This window comes from Tursiops truncatus, chromosome 9 (assembly GCF_011762595.2).
Source record: "Tursiops truncatus isolate mTurTru1 chromosome 9, mTurTru1.mat.Y, whole genome shotgun sequence".
NCBI lineage: Eukaryota > Metazoa > Chordata > Mammalia > Artiodactyla > Delphinidae > Tursiops > Tursiops truncatus.
In genome coordinates, this window is record NC_047042.1 from 87,563,417 (window position 1) to 87,582,682 (window position 19,266).

The 19,266-nt window shown below is 41.2% G+C and overlaps 1 protein-coding gene across 1 annotated transcript in view; it reads left to right on the forward strand.

Moving 5' to 3' along the window:
• The window catches only part of AGBL3 (AGBL carboxypeptidase 3), a 97,887-nt gene that overhangs the window by 26,298 nt on the left and 52,323 nt on the right, over positions 1–19,266 (forward strand). The window contains 1 exon segment of the mRNA XM_073809963.1: positions 11,940–12,020. Coding sequence (XP_073666064.1) covers positions 11,940–12,020 — 81 coding nt within the window.

A 19,266-nucleotide genomic window follows, 5' to 3' on the forward strand; every position in this document is an offset into this window, starting at 1 on the left:
TTTTTCTCCTTCAGTTTGTTAATATGGTTTATCACATTGATAGATTTGTGTATATTGAAGAATCCTTGTATTCCTGGAATAAACCCCACTTGATCATGCTGTATGATCCTTTTAATGTGCTGTTGGATTCTGTTTGCTAGTATTTTGTTGAGGATTTTTGCATCTATGTTCATCAGTGATATTGGCCTGTAGTTTTCTTTCTTTGTGACATCCTTGTCTGGTTTTGGTATCAGGGTGATGGTGGCCTCGTAGAAGGAATTAGGGAGTGTTCCTCCCTCTGCTATATTTTGGAAGAGTTTGAGAAGGATAGGTGTTAGCTCTTCTCTAAATGTTTGATAGAATTCGCCTGTGAAGCCATCTGGTCCTGGGCTTTTCTTTGTTGGAAGATTTTTAATCACAGTTTCAATTTCAGTGCTTGTGATTGGTCTGTTCATATTTTCTATTTCTTCCTGATTCAGTCTTGGCAGGTTGTGCATTTCTAAGAATTTGTCCATTTCTTCCAGATTGTCCATTTTATTGGCATAGAGTTGCTTGTAGTAATCTCTCATGATCTCTTTTATTTCTGCAGTGTCAGTTGTTACCTCTCCTTTTTCATTTCTAATTCTATTGATTTGAGTCTTCTCCCTTTTTTTCTTGATCAGTCTGGCTAGTGGTTTATCTATTTTGTTTATCTTCTCAAAGAACCAGCTTTTAGTTTTATTGATCTTTGCTATTGTTTCCTTCATTTCTTTTTCATTTATTTCTGATCTGATTTTTATGATTTCTTTCCTTCTGCTAGCTTTGGGGTTTTTTTGTTCTTCTTTCTCTAATTGCTTGAGGTGCAAGGTTAGGTTGTTTATTCGAGATGTTTCCTGCTTCTTAAGGTGGGCTTGTATTGCTATAAACTTCCCCCTTAGAACTGCTTTTGCTGCATCCCACAGGTTTTGGGTCGTTGTGTCTCCATTGTCATTTGTTTCTAGGTATTTTTTGATTTCCTCTTTGATTTCTTCAGTGATCACTTCATTATTAAGTAGTGTATTGTTTAGCCTCCATGTGTTTGTATTTTTTACAGATCTTTTCCTGTAATTGATATCTAGTCTCATTGCGTTGTGGTCAGAAAAGATACTTGATACAATTTCAATTTTCTTAAATTTACCAAGGCTTGATTTGTGACCCAAGATATGATCTATCCTGGAGAGTGTTCCATGAGCACTTGAGAAAAATGTGTATTCTGTTGTTTTTGGATGGAGTGTCCTATAAATATCAATTAACTCCATCTCGTTTAATGTATCATTTAAAGCTTGTGTTTCCCTATTTATTTTCATTTTGGATGATCTGTCCATTGGTGAAAGTGGGGTGTTAAAGTCCCCTACTATGAATGTGTTACTGTCGATTTCCCCTTTTATGGTTGTCAGTATTTGCCTTATGTATTGAGGTGCACCTATGTTGGGTGCATAAATATTTACAATTGTTATATCTTCCTCTTGGATCGATCCCTTGATCATTATGTAGTGTCCTTCTTTGTCTCTTCTAATAGTCTTTGTTTTAAAGTCTATTTTGTCTGATATGAGAATTGCTACTCCAGCTTTCTTTTGGTTTCCATTTGCATGAAATACCTTTTTCCATCCCCTTACTTTCAGTCTGTATGTGTCTCTAGGTCTGAAGTGGGTCTCTTGTAGACAGCAAATATATGGGTCTTGTTTTTGTATCCATTCAGCCAATCTGTGTCTTTTGGTGGGAGCATTTAGTCCATTTACATTTAAGGTAATTATCGATATGTGTGTTCCTATTCCCATTTTCTTAATTGTTTTGGGTTCGTTATTGTAGGTCCTTTCCTTCTTTTGTGTTTCTTGCCTAGAGAAGTTCCTTTAGCAGTTGTTGTAGAGCTGGTTTGGTGGTGCTGAAGTCTCTCAGCTTTTGCTTGTCTCTAAAGGTTTTAATTTCTCCATCAAATCTGAATGAGATCCTTGCTGGGTAGAGTAATCTTGGTTGCAGGTTTTTCTCCTTCAACACTTTCAATATGTCCTGCCACTCCCTTCTGGCTTGCAGAGTTTCTGCTGAAAGATCAGCTGTTAACCTTATGGGGATTCCCTTGTGTGTTATTTGTTGTTTTTCCCTTGCTGCTTTTAATATGTTTTCTTTGTATTTAATTTTTGACAGTTTGGTTAATATGTGTCTTGGCGTGTTTCTCCTTGGATTTATCCTGTATGGGACTCTGTGTGCTTCCTGGACTTGATTAACTATTTCCTTTCCCATATTAGGGAAGTTTTCAACTATAATCTCTTCAAATATTTTCTCAGTCCCTTTCTTTTTCTCTTCTTCTTCTGGAACCCCTATAATTCGAATGTTGGTGCGTTTAATGTTGTCCCAGAGGTCTCTGAGACTGTCCTCAGTTCTTTTCATTCTTTTTTCTTTATTCTGCTCTGCAGTAGTTATTTCCACTATTTTATCTTCCAGGTCTCTTATCCGTTCTTCTGCCTCAGTTATTCTGCTATTGATCCCATCTAGAGTACTTTTAATTTCATTTATTGTGTTGTTCATCGTTGCTTGTTTCATCTTTAGTTCTTCTAGGTCCTTGTTAACTGATTCTTGCAATTTGTCCATTCTATTGTCCATTCTATCTCCAAGATTTTGGATTAACCTTACTATCATTATTCTGAATTCTTTTTCAGGTAGACTGCCTATTTCCTCTTCATTTGTTAGGTCTGGTGGGTTTTTATCTTGCTCCTTCATGTGCTGTGTGTTTTTCTGTCTTTTCATTTTGCTTATCTTACTGTGTTTGGGGTCTCCTTTTTTGCAGGCTGAAGGTTCGTAGTTCCTGTTGTTTTTTGTGTCTGTCCCCAGTGGCTAAGGTTGGTTCAGTGGGTTGTGTAGGCTTCCTGGTGGAGGATACTAGTGCCTGTGTTCTGGTGGATGAGGCTGGATCTTGTCTTTCTGGTGGGCAGGTCCACGTCTGGTGGTGTGTTTTGGGGTGTCTGTAGACTTATTATGATTTTGGGCAGCCTCTCTGCTAATGGGTGGGGTTGTGTTCCTGTCCTGCTAGTTGTTTGGCATAGGATGTCCAGCTTGCTGGTCGTTGAGTGAAGCTGGGTGCTGGCATTGAGATGGAGATCTCTCGGAGATTTTTGCTGTTTGATATTATGTGCAGCTGGGAGGCCTCTTGTGGACCAGTGTCCTGAAGTTGGCTCTCCCACCTCAGAGGCACAGCACTGACTCCTGGCTGCAGCACCAAGAGCCTTTCATCCACAGGGCTCCTTAATTTGGGATGATTCGTTGTCTATTCAGGTATTCCACAGATGCAGGGTATATCAAGTTGATTGTGGAGCTTTAATCCGCTGCTTCTGAGGCTGCTGGGAGAGATTTCCCTTTCTCTTCTTTGTTCTCACAGTTCCCAGGGGCTCAGCTTTGGATTTGGCCCCGCCCGTGCGTGTAGGTCGCCGGAGGGCGTCTGTTCTTTGCTCAGACAGGACGGGGTTAAAGGAGCCGCTGATTCAGAGGCTCTGGCTCACCCAGGCCGGGGGGGTAGGGAGGGTCACGGAGTGCGGGGCGGGCCTGCAGCGGCAGAGGCCGGCGTGACGTTGCAGCCTGAGGCGTGCCGTGCGTTCTCCCGGGGGAGCCGTCCCTGGATCCCGGGACCCTGGCAGTGGCGGGCTGCACAGGCTCCCCGGAAGGGCGTGTGGCTAGTGACCTGCGTTCGCACACAGGCCTCCTGGCGGCGGCAGCAGCGGCCCTAGCGTCCCATGTCCGTCTCTGGGCTCCGCGCTCTTAGCCGCGGCTCGCGCCCATCCCTGGAGCTCTCTCAAGCAGCGTTCTTAATCCCCTCTCCTCATGCACCAGGAAACAAAGAGGGACGTAAAAGTCTCTTGCCTCTTCGGCAGGTCCAGACCCCTCCCCGGACTCTCTCCCGGCCAGCCGCGGCGCACCAACGCCCCGCAGGCTGTGTTTACGCCGCCAACCTCAGTCCTCTCCCGGCGCTCCGACAAAAGCCGGAGCCTCAGCTCCCAGTCCCGCCCGCCCCAGCGGGCGAGCAGACAAGCATCTCGGCTGGTGAGTGCCGGTCGGCCCGATCCTCTGCGCTGGAATCTGTCCGCTTTGCCCTCCGCACCCCTGTTGCTGTGCTCTCCTCCGCGGCTCCCAAGCTCCCCCACTCCGCCTCCCGAAGTCTCCACCCGCGAAGGGGCTTCCTAGTGTGTGGACACTTTTCCTCCTTCACAGCTCTCTCCCGCTGGTGCAGGACCCGTCCCTATCCTTTTGTCTCTGTTTAGTTTTTTCTTTTGCCCTAACCAGGTACGTGGGGGGCTCCTTGCCTTTTGGGAGGTCTGAGGTCTTCTGCCAGCGTTCAGTAGGTGCTCCGTAGGAGTTGTTCCATGCGTAAATGTATTTCTGGTGTATCTGTGGAGAGGAAGGTGATCTCCGCGTCTTACTCTTCCGCCATCTTCCCGGAAGTCAGCAGTTTTCTTTCTTTGTGACATCCTTGTCTGGTTTTGGTATCAAGGTGATGGTGACCTCGTAGAATGAGTTTGGGAGTATTCCTCCCTCTGCTATATTTTGGAAGAGTTTGAGAAGGATAGGTGTTAGCTCTTATCTAAATGTTTGATAGAATTCACCTGTGAAGCCATCTGGTCCTGGGCTTTTGTTTGTTGGAAGATTTTTAATCACAGTTTCAATTTCAGTGCTTGTGATTGGTCTGTTCATATTTTCTATTTCTTCCTGATTCAGTCTTGGCAGGGTATGCATTTCTAAGAATTTGTCCATTTCTTCCAGGTTGTCCATTTTATTGGCATAGAGTTGCTTGTAGTACTCTCTCATGATCTTTTGTATTTCTGCAGTGTTAGTTGTTACTTCTTTTTCATTTCTAATTCTATTGATTTGAGTCTTCTCCCTTTTTTTCTTGATGAGTCTGGCTAATGGTTTATCAATTTTGTTTATCTTCTCAAAGAACCAGCTTTTAGTTTTATTGATCTTTGCTATCGTTTCCTTCATTTCTTTTTCATTTATTTCTTATCTGATCTTTATGATTTCTTTCCTTCTGCTATCTTCGGGAGTTTTTTGTTCTTCTTTCTCTAATTGCTTTAGTCGCAAGTTTAGGTTGTTTATTCGAGATGTTTCATGTTTCTTAAGGTAGGATTGTATTGCTATAAACTTCCCTCTTAGAACTGCTTTTGCTGCATCCCATAGGTTTTGGGTCGTCGTGTCTCCATTGTCATTTGTTTCTAGGTATTTTTTAATTTCCTCTTTGATTTCTTCAGTGATCACTTCGTTATTAAGTAGTGTATTGTTTAGCCTCCATATGTTTGTATTTTTTACAGATCTTTTCCTGTAATTGATATCTAGTCCTATAGTGTTGTGGTCGGAAAAGATACTTGATAGAATTTCAGTTTTTTAAAATTTACCAAGGCTTGATTTGTGACCCAAGGTATGATCTATCCTGGAGAGTGTTCCATGAGCACTTGAGAAAAATGTGTATTCTGTTGTTTTTGGTTGGAATGTCCTATAAATATCAATTAAGTCCATCTTGTTTAAGGTATCATTTAAAGCTTGTGTTTCCTTATTTATTTTCATTTTGGATGATCTGTCCATTGGTGAAAGTGGGGTGTTAAAGTACCCTACTATGAATGTGTTACTGTCGATTTCCCCTTTTATGGTTGGTAGTATTTGCTTTATGTTTTGAGGTGCTCCTATGTTGTGTGCATAAATATTTACAATTGTTATAACTTCTTCTTGGATCGATCCCTTGATCATTATGTAGTGTCCTTCTTTGTCTCTTCTAATAGTCTTTATTTTAAAGTCTATTTTGTCTGATATGAGAATTGCTACTCCAGCTTTCTTTTGGTTTCCATTTGCATGGAATATCTTTTTCCATCCCCTCACTTTCAGCCTGTATGTGTCTCTAGGTCTGAAGTGGGTCTCTTGTAGACAGCATTATATGGGTCTTGTTTTTGTATCCATTCAGCCAGTCTGTGTCTTTTGGTGGGAGCATTTAGTCCATTTACATTTAAGGTAATTATCAATATGTATGTTCCTATTCCCATTTTCTTAATTGTTTTGGGTTTGTTATTTTAGGTCTTTTCCTTCTCTTGTGTTTCTTGCCTAGGGAAGATCCTTTAGCATTTGTTGTAAAGCTGGTTTGGTGGTGCTGAACTCTCTCAGCTTTTGCTTGTCTGTAAAGGTTTTAATTTCTCCATCAAATCTGAATGAGATCCTTGCTGGGTAGAGTAATCTTGGTTGTAGTTTTTCTCCTTCATCACTTTAAATATGTCCTGCTAGTCCCTTCTGTCTTGCAGAGTTTCTGCTGAAAGATCAGTTGTTAACCTTATGGGGATTCCCTTGTGTGTTATTTGTTGTTTTTCCCTTGCTGCTTTTAATATGTTTTCTTTGTATTTAATTTCTGACAGTTTGGTTAATATGTGTCTTGGCGTGTTTCTCCATGGATTTATCCTGTATGGGACTCTGTGTGCTTCCTGGACTTGATTAACTGTTTCCTTTCCCATATTAGGGAAGTTTTCAACTATAATCACTTCAAATATTTTCTCAGTCCCTTTCTTTTTCTCTTCTTCTGGAACCCCTATAATTCGAATGTTGGTGCATTTAATATTGTCCCAGAGGTCTCTGAGACTGCCCTCAGTTCTTTTCATTCTTTTTTCTTTATTCTGCTCTGCAGTAGTTATTTCCACTATTTCATCTTCCAGGTCACTTATCCGTTCTTCTGCCTCAGTTATTCTATTGATCCCTTTTATTTTTAATTTCATTTATTGTGTTGTTCATCATTGCTTGTTTCATCTTTAGTTCCTCTGAATCCTTGTTAAATGTTTCTTGCATTTTCTCTATTCTATTTCCAAGATTTTGGATCATCTTTACTATTATTATTCTGAATTCTTTTTCAGGTAGACTGCCTATTTCCTCTTCATTTGTTAGGTCTGGTGGGTTTTTATCTTGCTCCTTCATCTGCTGTGTGTTTTTCTGTCTTCTCATTTTGCTTAACTTACTGTGTTTGGGGTTGTCTTTTTGCAGGCTGCAGGTTCGTAGTTCCCGTTGTTTTTGGTGTCTGTCCCCAGTGGCTAAAGTTGGTTCAGTGGGTTGTGTAGGCTTCCTGGTGGAGGGGACTAGTGCCTGTGTTCTGGTGGATGAGGCTGGATCTTGTCTTTCTGGTGGGCAGGTCCACGTCTGGTGGTGTGTTTTGGGGTGTCTGTGGACTTATTATGATTTTAGGCTGCCTCTCTGCTAATGGGTGGGGTTGTGTTCCTGTCTTGCTAGTTGTTTGGCATAGGATGTCCAGCACTGTAGCTTGCTGGTCGTTGAGTGAAGCTGGGCGTTGGTGTTGAGACGGAGATCTCTGGGAGATTTTCGCCATTTTATATTACGTGGAGCTGGGAGGTCTCCTGTGGACCAGTGTCCTGAAGTTGGCTCTCCCGCCTCAGAGGCACAGCACTGGCTCTTGGCTGCAGCACCAAGAGCCTTTCATCCACATGGCTCAGAATAAAAGGGAGAAAAAGTAGAAAGGAAGGAAGGAAGGGAGGGAGGAAGGAAGGAAGGAAGGAGATAAAAGAAAGATAAAATAAAATAAAGTTATTAAAATAAAAAATAATTATTAAGAAAAAAATTTTTTTTAAGAAAAAACAATAGACGGATAGAACCCTAGGACAAATGGTGAAAGCAAAGCTATACAGACAAAATCTCACACAGAAGCAAACACATACACACTCACAAAAAGAGGAAAAGGGAAAAAATAATAAATCTTGCTCTCAAAGTCCACCTCCTCTATTTGGGATGATTCGTTGTCTATTCAGGTATTCCACAGATGCAGGTACATCAAGTTGATTGTGGAGATTTAATCCGCTGCTCCTGAGGCTGCTGGGAGAGATTTCCCTTTCTCTTCTTTGTTGCACAGCTCCCGCGGTTCAGCTTTGGATTTGGCCCCGCCTCTGCATGTAGGTCCTGGGAGGGCATCTGTTCTTTGCTCAGACAGGACGGGGTTAAAGGAGCAGCTGATTCGGGGCCTCTGGCTCACTCAGGCCGGGGGGAGGGAGGGGCACGATGCTGGGTGAGCCTGCGGCGGCAGAGGCCGGCATGACGTTGCACCAGCCTGAGGCGCGCCGTGCGTTCTCCCGGGGAAGTTGTCCCTGGATCCCGGGACCCTGGCAGTGGCGTGCTGCACAGCCTCCCTGGAAGGGAGGTGTGGATAGTGACCTGTGCTCGCACACAGGTTTCTTGGTGGCGGCAGCAACAGCCTTAGCGTCTTGTGCCCATCTCTGGGGTCCGCACTGTTAGCCGCAGCTCGTGCCTGTCTCTGGAGCTCCTTTAAGCAGCACTCTTTTTTTTTTTTTTTTTTCTGCGGTATGCGGGCCTCTCACTGTTGTGGCCTCTCCCATTGTGGAGCACAGGCTCCGGACGCGCAGGCCCAGCGGCCATGGCTCACGGGCCCAGCTGCTCCGCAGCATGTGGGATCCTCCCAGACCGGGGCACGAACCCGTGTCCCCTGCATCGGCAGGCGGACTCTCAACCACTGCGCCACCAGGGAAGCCCTAAGCAGCACTCTTAATCCCCTCCAGGTACGTGGGGAGTTTCTTGCCTTTTGGGAGGTCTGAGGTCTTCTGCCAGCGTTCAGTAGGTGTTCTGTAGGAATTGTTCCACGTGTAGATGTATTTCTGATGTATCTGTGGGGCGGAAGGTGGTCTCCGCGTCTTACTCTTCCACCATCTTCCCCCTCTCCTACTCCCTAGGTGCTTTTTTGAAGCTATGCTTTGATTTATTCAAGCACACTTTCCAGTATGCTTACGTTGTTACGACTTGTCTCCTCTCATATGATTAGTATTTGCTAATAGATTATAGAAAATTATTATAATACTTGAGGAGTGTGACGGGCAGTGTGTGCGTGCTTCATGGTCTTAATCAATTAAGCACTCTATTCTTAATTTACTACTAAATCCTCCTTTGGTTTTTAGTTTTCATAAACTAAAACTAAAATGTGGTGAAAATATATTCTTGAATATATTTTGAAGTAGAAAATGTAGCCCATTTCTTCCCATCCCATAGGTTACACCTTGACCTAACGTGTTTATGTATAATAATTATGTTTACTTTTACTTCTTTTAAGGGTTTGCTGAAGATGGCGGTATATAGACTCAATTAGCAAGAGTTGGTGAGGTTTATCAGGGTTTATCGATTATAGAACAGGCTCCTCTAGAGGGGTGTGAAGGACCTCCAAGTCCTTTGAGTTTTAAGCTGCTGCTAGTAGTATTCTGACGAATAATTTTGTTCTTGTAATTATTTGGGTTTAACGCTAAGCATAGTGGGGTATCTAATCCCAGTTTGGGTCAGGAAATACTGAAGTCACTTTCATAGTCTACTTTTATTTTAGTTACGGCTTTTTATGACTTAATTAAAACTTTATTTTATGTAACTCTTTAACACGCCTTACACCATATTTTTATTAATTTGGGTTAATCGTATGACTGAGGTGGCTGGCACGAAATTTACCAACCCTTGTTGGTATAACTTAGTCGAACTTTTGTTTATGGCTTACTTTTTATCACTGCTGCTTCCCGTGGGGGTGTGGTTAAGCAAGGCGTTATGAGCTGCTAATGCTAATGTGCTTGATGCCTTCTCCTTTTAATCTTAATGATTCAGAGGGTATTCTCACTGGGGTGTGGATGCTTACATGTGTAATTTTATTAAAAACTAATAGGCTGGGACCAAACCTACGTGTTTGTGGAGTTAGTAAACTCATCTAGGCATTTTCAGTGCCTTGCTTTAAGGTTTTAAGCTACATTAACAAGTTGTTTTCACATATTGAAGTAACATGTATATAGTTGTTTTATGTGATTTATGTTAGATTTAGTGTTAAAATTTTGATTAAAATGGTCGGTAGATCTAGGGAGATGTCTGTCTATATAAATGGTGAATAAGTAGTTTATTGGTATGATTGGGGTTTATTTTCTAGGTCTGTCTAATCTTGGGCATTAAGTTGTCCATGTTATTGCGTAGGTGGCTAAGTTCTACGTACTTACGTGTTTTTGCCTTGTTTTGGGGGCTTGACGGCATTATAGGGATGCAGAGCATGGGATTTAGTGGGGGGTAAAGGGGGTTTGTTAAACAGGTCCTTTACCTGTTCATATGCATATGTGTGTACATGTATGTGTGTCTGCAGTTATCCTTATGTCCTGTAACCACTGACTGAATAACACCTTATGGTCAATGATGTTGGTAAATAATATTCAATTAAAGTCCAGCTACAATTTATTTGACTGTGTTAAGGCCTCAGACGGCCATAGCTGAGTCATAGCATCCCTTAAAAATTAAAAAATACTGAATGCATGAAATCACAGTTATGTGTGAGCATGGGCTGATTAGTCATTAGTCCATCAAGATGTCTTATTTAAGAGGAAAGAGTGAGTGATTTTAGGTGAGATGGTCTTGAAGTAAGAACCAGATGTCTGATAAAGTTCATTAACAGAAACTCCCACAAATTATGGGCCCAGAGCAAGAAGAGGGACACCTCTTTCAATTTATTTCAAAGTAAATTGTAGACATTCTTACATTTCTCCTCTAAAGTTCAGTCTTTGTGATTCTTTTTCTGTTTTGAGGTAATTTCTACATTAAATGAAATGCACAAATCTAAGTGTATCAATCAGTGAATTTTAGCAAACGCATATACATCTGTGTGATCCAAACCCCTACCACAATATACAGCATAATCACTCAGAAAACTTAAATACTTAGGTGTAAATTTCACAAAACATCTACAAGACTTGAATGCTTAAAACTACACAATGCCAATGAAAGGAATCAAAGAAGATCTAAATAAATCAAGAAATATACCATGTTCATTGATTGGAAAACTCAGTCTAGTAAAGGTGTCAGTTCTTCCCAAATTGATATACGGGTTCCAGGCAATTCCTATCAAGACTTTTTTTTAAGATATAGACACGTTTACCTGAAAAGGTAAAATGACTAGGATAGCTAAAATAATTTTGAAAAGAAGCATAAAGTGGGAGCATTAAGCTTATCTGATTTCAAGAACTTTTATATAGCTACAGTGGTCAAGGCCCTGTGGTATTAGTGGAGGGATATATACGTAGATAAGTGGAACAGAATAGAGAGCCCAAAAGCAGAGCTACACAAATATGCCCAAGTAATTTTTGACAAAAGTGCAAAAGCAATTCAATGGCAGAAAGTGCCAGTCCTCTGACCTCCGAAGTCCGAGCCTCAGGAGCCTCAGCTCCCAGCCCCGCCCGTCCCAGCCGGGGAGCAGACAAGCCTCTCAGGCTGGTGAGTGCTGGTGGGCACCGATCCTCTGTGCGGAAATCTCTCTGCTTTGCCCTCCGCACCCCTGTTGCTGCGCTGCTCCATGGCTCCGAAGCTTCCCCCCTCCGCCACCCGCAGTCTCCACCTGCGAAGGGCCTTCCTAGTGTGTGGAAGTCTTTCCTCCTTCACAGCTCCCTCCCACTGGTGCAGGTCCCGTCCCTATTCTTTTGTCTCTATTTTTCCTTTTTTCTTTTACCCTACCCAGGTATGTGGGGAGTTTCTTGCCTTTTGGGAGGTCTGAGGTCTTCTGCCAGCGTTCAGTAGGTGTTCTGTAGGGGTTGCTCCACATGTAGATGTATTTGTGGGGAGGAAGGTGATCTCCACGTCTTACTCTTCTGCCATCTTTAAGCTCCCCCAGAACACCTTTTATAATCAATGCCCAAAGAATTTCTATTAAGAAAATACTGTTGTTACAGGAAGTTGTCATCAGGGTTTCTGAAGTAGTCTTGAAGTTTACAGGGACAGCAAATCATACTCCATTTGAACACAGACATTAGGTTAATTCCTCTGTGAGCCAAATAGGCTCCTCTTGCTTTTAAGAGAGAGCGATGAAAATGCAATAACTTTGTAACCTAAGTAAGAAAAGGTATCCTCAAACAAATTGCACAAAGATATAAAATGAGATGGCTGTACTCTTTTTTTTTTTTTTTTTAAAGGGGAAAGATGTAGTGCTAGGAGTGGAAACATGCTTTTGTATCTGGGAGGAAAGAAGTGCTGTGGAGGCCAAGTTGAGGAAGGTATTTCTTTCTTTTTTTTTTTTCATTAATTTATTATTTATTTTTGGCTGCATTGGGTCTTTGTTGCGGTGCACGGGCTTCTCATTGCCATGGCCTCTCCTGCTGTGGAGCACGGGCCCTAGGCACACAGGCTTCAGTAGTTGTGGCTTGCTGGCCCAGTTGCTCCACGGCCTGTGGGATCCTCCCAGACCAGGGGTCAAACCTGTATCCCCTGTGTTGGCAGGCGAGTTCTTAAGCACTGTGCAACCAGAGAAGCCCCGCTGAACTCTTTTTAAAGGGCAGATATATAGCTTTATATATCAAGGTGTTAAAAAAAAAAAAAAGGCAAATGGCTGAAATTCCCAAAAATTTCAGAACAGATGCTATATTATCAGTTAATGATTAATTTTGGTTTGAGGTGATTAAGTTTTCAACTAATGAGAATCTCACTTTTAAATTTTAGTTTGCTTTATTGTTTATTGTCAGTTTATTTGGTTGTGTGTTGTTCAGTTAACGCCACAATGTACACTGATGAATCTTTGCATCAATATTCTAGTCCATGCTGTTTCTGTAGCTAGACTTGACCCCTATTCATTGTGTCAAACACACTTCTGTTGCTAAAGCAGTTGTACATATTATCCCAAAAACATGTTTGCCCAGTGATACTTGTTTCATGTCACCAAGTTCTTTTGTTTATTGTTTCAGTGAATATATTTGGGATCATAGAGGCTGGCTTCCTCTATTGGAGCATATTTATTCCCAGAGCCAAGCATAGGCTGACACATAACAGCCAATAATAAACGAGAAGTAGGAGAATGAGTCATCACCAATTCTTGTCCACTAAAAAGTGGGAAAAATGAGGGTAGTTGGGCCATAAAGTCATTTTTTTCCAATCAGATAGATCATGGTAAAAAATTTGGTCCTGAAAATAACGAAGAGGGCTTCCCTGGTGGCGCAGTGGTTGAGGGTCCACCTACCGATGCAGGGAACACGGGTTTGTGCCCCGGTCCGGGAAGATACCACATGCCGCGGAGCGGCTGGGCCCATGAGCCATGGCCGCTGAGCCTGCGCATCCGGAGCCTGTGCTCCGCAACGGGAGAGGCCACAACAGTGAGAGGCCCACGTACCACAAAAAAAATAAGTAACGAACAGTACGAAAGCTGGTATAGATAAGGAAAATGGTGGGGCTCCAAGGATAGCCTTCCTGTGGAGAGACAAAAGAAACTTGAACCATGTGTATAAGCTTAGGGGACAACCATTATCAAGCAATAAGCTGAAGATGCAGGGAAAGGGAGAATAAAATGTGGAGCAAGATTCCCAGAGGTAGGTTAGAAAGGCATCAAGCACCCAGGAGAAATGAAACTTTAGTATAAAATCTGTGATGACACAAAATAATCATGAACTATATAATAACTTAGAACCAAGGTGCAAATGAAATGTTACGGGTTTTGTTAAAGTGTGACCATGCTCATTGTTACCTTCAATGAACCCCTGGTAAAATCCAGCTTTGCATAAAACACTAAATTTGAGCCTAGATCTACCAATGAATAATTTGAAAATATACAATAAAATTTTCCTCTTTTCTTTTGAAGTCATATTCAATTAATGTTTTTCCTTTTTTTATTTTTTAACATCTTTATTGGAGTATAATTGCTTTACAATGGTGTGTTAGTTTCTGCTGTATAACAAGGTGAATCAGCTATACATATAAATATATCCCCATTTTTCCTCCCTCTTGCGTCTCCCTCCCAGCCTTCCTATCCCACCCCTCTAGGTGGTCACAAAGCACCAAGCTGATTTCCCTGTGCTATGTGGCTGCTTCGCACTAGCTATTTTACATTTGGTAGTGTATATCCATGCCACTCTCTCACTTCGTCCCAGCATACCCTTCACCTTCCCCGTGTCCTCAAGTCCATTCTCTACGTCTGCATCTTTATTCCTGTCCTGCCCTCAGTTCTTCAGAACCACTTTTATTTTAATATTCCATATATATGTGTTAGCATATGGTATTTGTTTTTTCTTTCTGACTTCACTCTGTATGACAGTCTCTAGGTCCATCTACCTGACTACAAATAACTCAATTTCGTTTCTTTTTATGGCTGAGTAATATTCCATTGTATATACGTGCCACACATCTTCTTTATCCATTCATCTGTTGATGGACACTTAGGTTGCTTCCATGTCCTGGCTACTGTAAATAGTGGTGCCATGAACACTGTGGTACGTGACTCTTTTTGAATTACAGTTTTCTCAGGGTATATGCCCAGTAGTGGGATTCCTGGGGCGTAGGGTAGTTCTATTTTTAGTTTTTTAAGGAACCTCCCTACTGTTCTCCATAGTGGCTGTATCAATTTAAAGTCCCACCAACAGTGCAAGAGGGTTCCCTTTTCTCCACACCCTCCCCAGCATTTATTGTTTGTTGCTGTTTTGATGATGACCATTCTGACCCATGTGAGGTGATACCTTATTGTAGTTCTCATTTGCATTTCTCTGATGATTAGTGATGTGGAGCATCCTTTCATGTGTTTGTTGGTAATCTGTATATCTTCTTTGGAGAAATGTCCATTTAGGTCTACTGCCCATTTTTAGGTTGGGTGGTTTGTTTTTTTGATATTGAGCTGCATGACCTGCTTGTATATTTTGGAAATTAGTTCTTTGTCAGTTGCTTCATTTGCAAATATTTTCTCCCATTCTGAGGGTTGTCTTTACGTCTTCTTTATGGTTTCCTTTGCTGTGCAAAAGCTTTTAAGTTTCATTAGGTCCCATTTATTTATTTTTTTTTATTTCCATTTCTCTAGGAGCTGGGTCAAAAAGGATCTTACTGTGATTTATTTCATAGAGTGTTCAGCCTGTGTTTTCCTCTAAGAGTTTGATAGTGTCTGGCCTTACATTTAGCTCTTTAATTTTGAGTTTATTTTTGTATATGGTGTTAGGAAATGTTCTGATTTCATTCTTTTACATGTAGCTGTCCAGTGTTCCCAGCACCAAATATTGAGGAGGCTGTCTTTTCTCCATTGTATACTCCTGTCTCCTTTATCGAAGATAACGTGACCATATGTGTGTGGGTTTATCTCTGGGCTTTCTGTCCAGTTCCATTAATCTATATTTCTGTTTCTGTGCCAATACCATACTGTCTTGATTATTTTAGCTTTGGAGTATAGTCTGAAGTCAAGGAGCCTGATTCCTCCAGCTCCGTTTTTCTTTCTCAAGATTGCTTTGGCTATTCGGGGTCTTTTGTGTTTCCATACAAATTGTGAAATTTTTTGTTCTAGTTCTGTGAAAAATGCCATTGGTAGTTTGATAGGGATTGCACTGAATCTGTAGATTGCTTTGGATAGTATAGTCATTTTCACAATGTTGATTCTTCCAATCCAAGAACATGGTATATCTCTCCATCTGTCTGTATCATCTTTAATTTCTTTCATCGCTGTCTTATAGTTTTCTGAATAGCGGTCCTTTGTCTCCTTAGGTAGGTTTATTCCTAGGTATTTTACTCTTTTTCTTGCAGTGGTAAATGGGAGTGTTTCCTTAATTTCTCTTTCAGATTTTTCATTATTAGTGTACAGGAATGCCAGAGATTTCTGTGCATTAATTTTGTATCCTGCTACTTTACCAAATTCATTGATTAGCTCTAGTAGTTTTCTGGAGGCATATTTAGGATTCTCTATGTATAGTATCATGTCATCTGCAAACAGTGACAGCTTTACTTCTTCTTTTCCGATTTGGATTCCTTTTATTTCCTTTTCTTCTCTGATTGCTGTGGCTAAAACTTCCAAAACAATGTTGAATAACAGTGGTGAGAGTGGGCAACCTTGTCTTCTTCCTGATCTTAGTGGAAATGGTTTCAGTTTTTCACCATTGAGGACGATGTTGGCTGTGGGTTTGTCATATATGGCCTTTATTATGTTGGGGAAAGTTCCCTCTATGCCTACTTTCTGGAGGGTTTTATCATAAATGGGTGTTGAATTTTGTTGAAAGCTTTCTCTGCATCTGTTGAGATGATCATGTTTTTTCTCTTTCAATTTTTTAATATGGTGTATCACATTGATTGATTTGCATATATTGAAGAATCCTTGCATTCCTGGGATAAACCCCACTAGATCATGGTGTATGATCCTTTTAATGTGCTGTTGGATTCTGTTTGCTAGTATTTTGTGGAGGATTTTTGCATCTATGTTCATCAGCGATATTGGCCTGTAGTTTTCTTTCTTTGTGACACCTTTGTCTGGTTTTGGTATCAGGGTGATGGTGGCCTCGTAGAATGAGTTTGGGAGTGTTCCTCCCTCTGCTATATTTTGGGAGAGTTTGAGAAGGATAGGTGTTAGCTCTTCTCTAAATGTTTGATAGAATTCGCCTGTGAAGCCATCTGGTCCTGGGCTTTTGTTTGTTGGAAGATTTTTTTCGTTTGTTTTGTTTTGTGGTACACGGGGCTCTCACTGTTGTGGCCTCTCCCGTTGCGGAGCACAGGCTCCAGACACGCAAGCTCAGCGGCCATGGCTCACGGGCCCAGCCGCTCTGCGGCATGTGGGATCTTCCTGGACCGGGGCACGAACCCGTGTCCCCTGCATCGGCAGGCGGACTCTCAACCACTGCACCACCAGGGAAGCCCTGTTGGAAGATTTTAAATCACAGTTTCAATTTCAGTGCTTCTGATTGGTCTGTTCATATTTTCTATTTCTTCCTGGTTCAGTGTCGGAAGGTTGTGCTTTTCTAAGAATTTGTCCATTTCTTCCAGGTTGTCCATTTTATTGGCATATAGTTGCTTGTAGTGATCTCTCATGATCCTTTGTATTTCTACAGTGTCAGTTGTTACTTCTCCTTTTTCATTTCTAATTCTATTGATTTGAGTCTTCTCCCTTTTTTTCTTGATGAGTCTGGTTAATGGTTTATCAATCTTGTTTATCTTCTCAGAGAACCAGCTTTTAGTTTTATTGATCTTTGCTATCGTTTCCTTCATTTCTTTTCATTTATTTCTCATCTGATCTTTATGATTTCTTTCCTTCAGCTAACTTCGGGGTCTTTTTGTTCTTCTTTCTCTAACTGCTTTAGGTGTAAGGTTAGGTTGTTTATTTGGGATGTTTCTTGTTTCTTGAGGTAGGATTGTATTGCTATAAACTTCCCTCTTAGAACTGCTTTTGCTGCATCCCTGTTTTGGGTCATCGTGTTTTCATTGTCATTTGTTTCTAGGCATTTTTTGATTTCCTCTTTGATTTCTGCAGTGATCTCTTGGTTATTTAGTAGTGTATTGTTTAGCCCCCATGTGTTTGTATTTTTTACAGATTTTTTCTTGTAATTGATATCTAGTCTCATAGCATTGTGGTCAGAAAAGATACTTGATACAATTTAACTATTCTTAAATTGACCAGGGCTTGATTTGTGACCCAAGATATGATCTATCCTAGGGAAAGTTCCATGAGCACTTGAGAGGAAATTGTATTCTGTTGTTTTGGGATGGAATGTCCTATATATACCACTTAAGTCCATCTTGTTTAATATGTCATTTAAAGCTTGTGTTTCCTTATTTATTTTAATTTTGGATGCTCTGCCCATCGGTGAAAGTGGGGTGTTAAAGTCCCCTACTATGAATGTGTTACTGTTGATTTCCCCTTTTATGGCTGTTAGTATTTGCCTTATGTCTTGAAGTGCTCCTATGTTTGGTGCATAAATATTTACAATTGTTATATCTTCTTCTTGGACTGATCCCTTGATCATTATGTAGTGTCCTTTTTTGTCTCTTGTAATAGTCTTTAATGTCTGTTTTGTCTGATATGAGAATTGCTACTCCAGCTTTCTTTTGATTTCCATTTGCATGGAATATCTTTTTCCATCCCCTCACTTTCAGTCTGTATGTGTCCCTAGGTCTGAAGTGAGTCTCTTGTAGACAGCATATATACGGGTCTTGTTTTTGTATCCATTCAGCGTCTGTGTCTTTTGGTTGGAGCATTTACTCCATTTACATTTAAGGTAATTATCGATATGTATGTTCCTATTCCCATTTTCTTACTTGTTTTGGGTTTGTTTTTGTAGGTCTTTTCCTTCTCTTGTGTTCCTGTTTAGAGAACTTCCTTTAGCATTTGTTGTAAAGCTGATTTGGTGGTGCAGAATTCTCTTAAAGAGCTTTGCTTTTCTGTAAAGGTTTTTTAACTTTTATTTTTGGCTGCATTGGGTCTTCATTGCTGTACACAGGCTATCTCTAGTTGTGGCGAGCCAGGGGTACTCTTCGTTGTGGTGCACGGGCTTCTCATTGCAGTGGCTTCTCTTGTTGCAGAGTACGGGCTCTAGGTGCGTGGGCTTCCGTAGTTGTGGCTCGCGGGCTCAAGAGCACAGGCTCAATAGTTGTGGCGCATGGGCTTAGTTGCTCCATGGCATGTGGGATCTTCCTGGACCAGGGCTCGAACCCACGTGTCCTGCATTGGCAGGTGGATTCTTATCCACTGCCCCACCAGGGAAGACCTCTGTAAAGGTTTTAATTTCTCCGTCAAATGTGAATGAGATCCTTGCTGGGTAGAGTATTCTTGTTTGTAGATTTTTCCCTTTCATCACTTTAAATATGTCCTGCCACTCCTTTCTGGCTTGCAGAGTCTGCTGAAAGATCAGCTGTTAACCTTATGGGGATTCCCTTGTATGTTATTTGTTGCTTTTGGCTTGCTGCTTTTAATATTTTTTTCTTTGTATTTAATTTTTGATAGTTTGATTAATATGTGTTTTGGCGTGTTTCTCCTTGGATTTATCCTCACTGGGACTCTCTGTGCTTCCTGGAGTTGATTATTTCCATTCCCACATTAGGGAAGTTTTGAACTATAATCTCTTCAAATATTTTCTTAGTTCATTTTTTTTTTCTTTTCTCTTCTGGGACCCCCTATAATTCAAAGGTTCATGCATTTAATGTTGTCCCAGAGGTCTCTGAGACTGTCCTCAATACTTTTCATTCTTTTTTCTTTATTCTGCTCTGCAGTAGTTATTTCCACTGTTTTATCTTCCAGGTCACTTATCCATTCTTCTGCCTCAGTTATTCTGCTATTGATTCCTTCTAGAGAATTTTTAATATCATTTATTGTGTTGTTCATCATTGTTTGCTTTCTCTTTAGTTCTTTTAGTTCCTTGTTAAACGTTTCTTGTATTTTCTCCATCTATTTCCAAGATTTTGGATCATCTTTACTATCATTACTCGGAATTCTTTTTCAGGTAAACTGCCTATTTCCTCTTCATTTGTTTGGCCTGGTGGGTTTTTGCCTTGCTCCTTCATCTGCTGTGTGTTTCTCTGTCT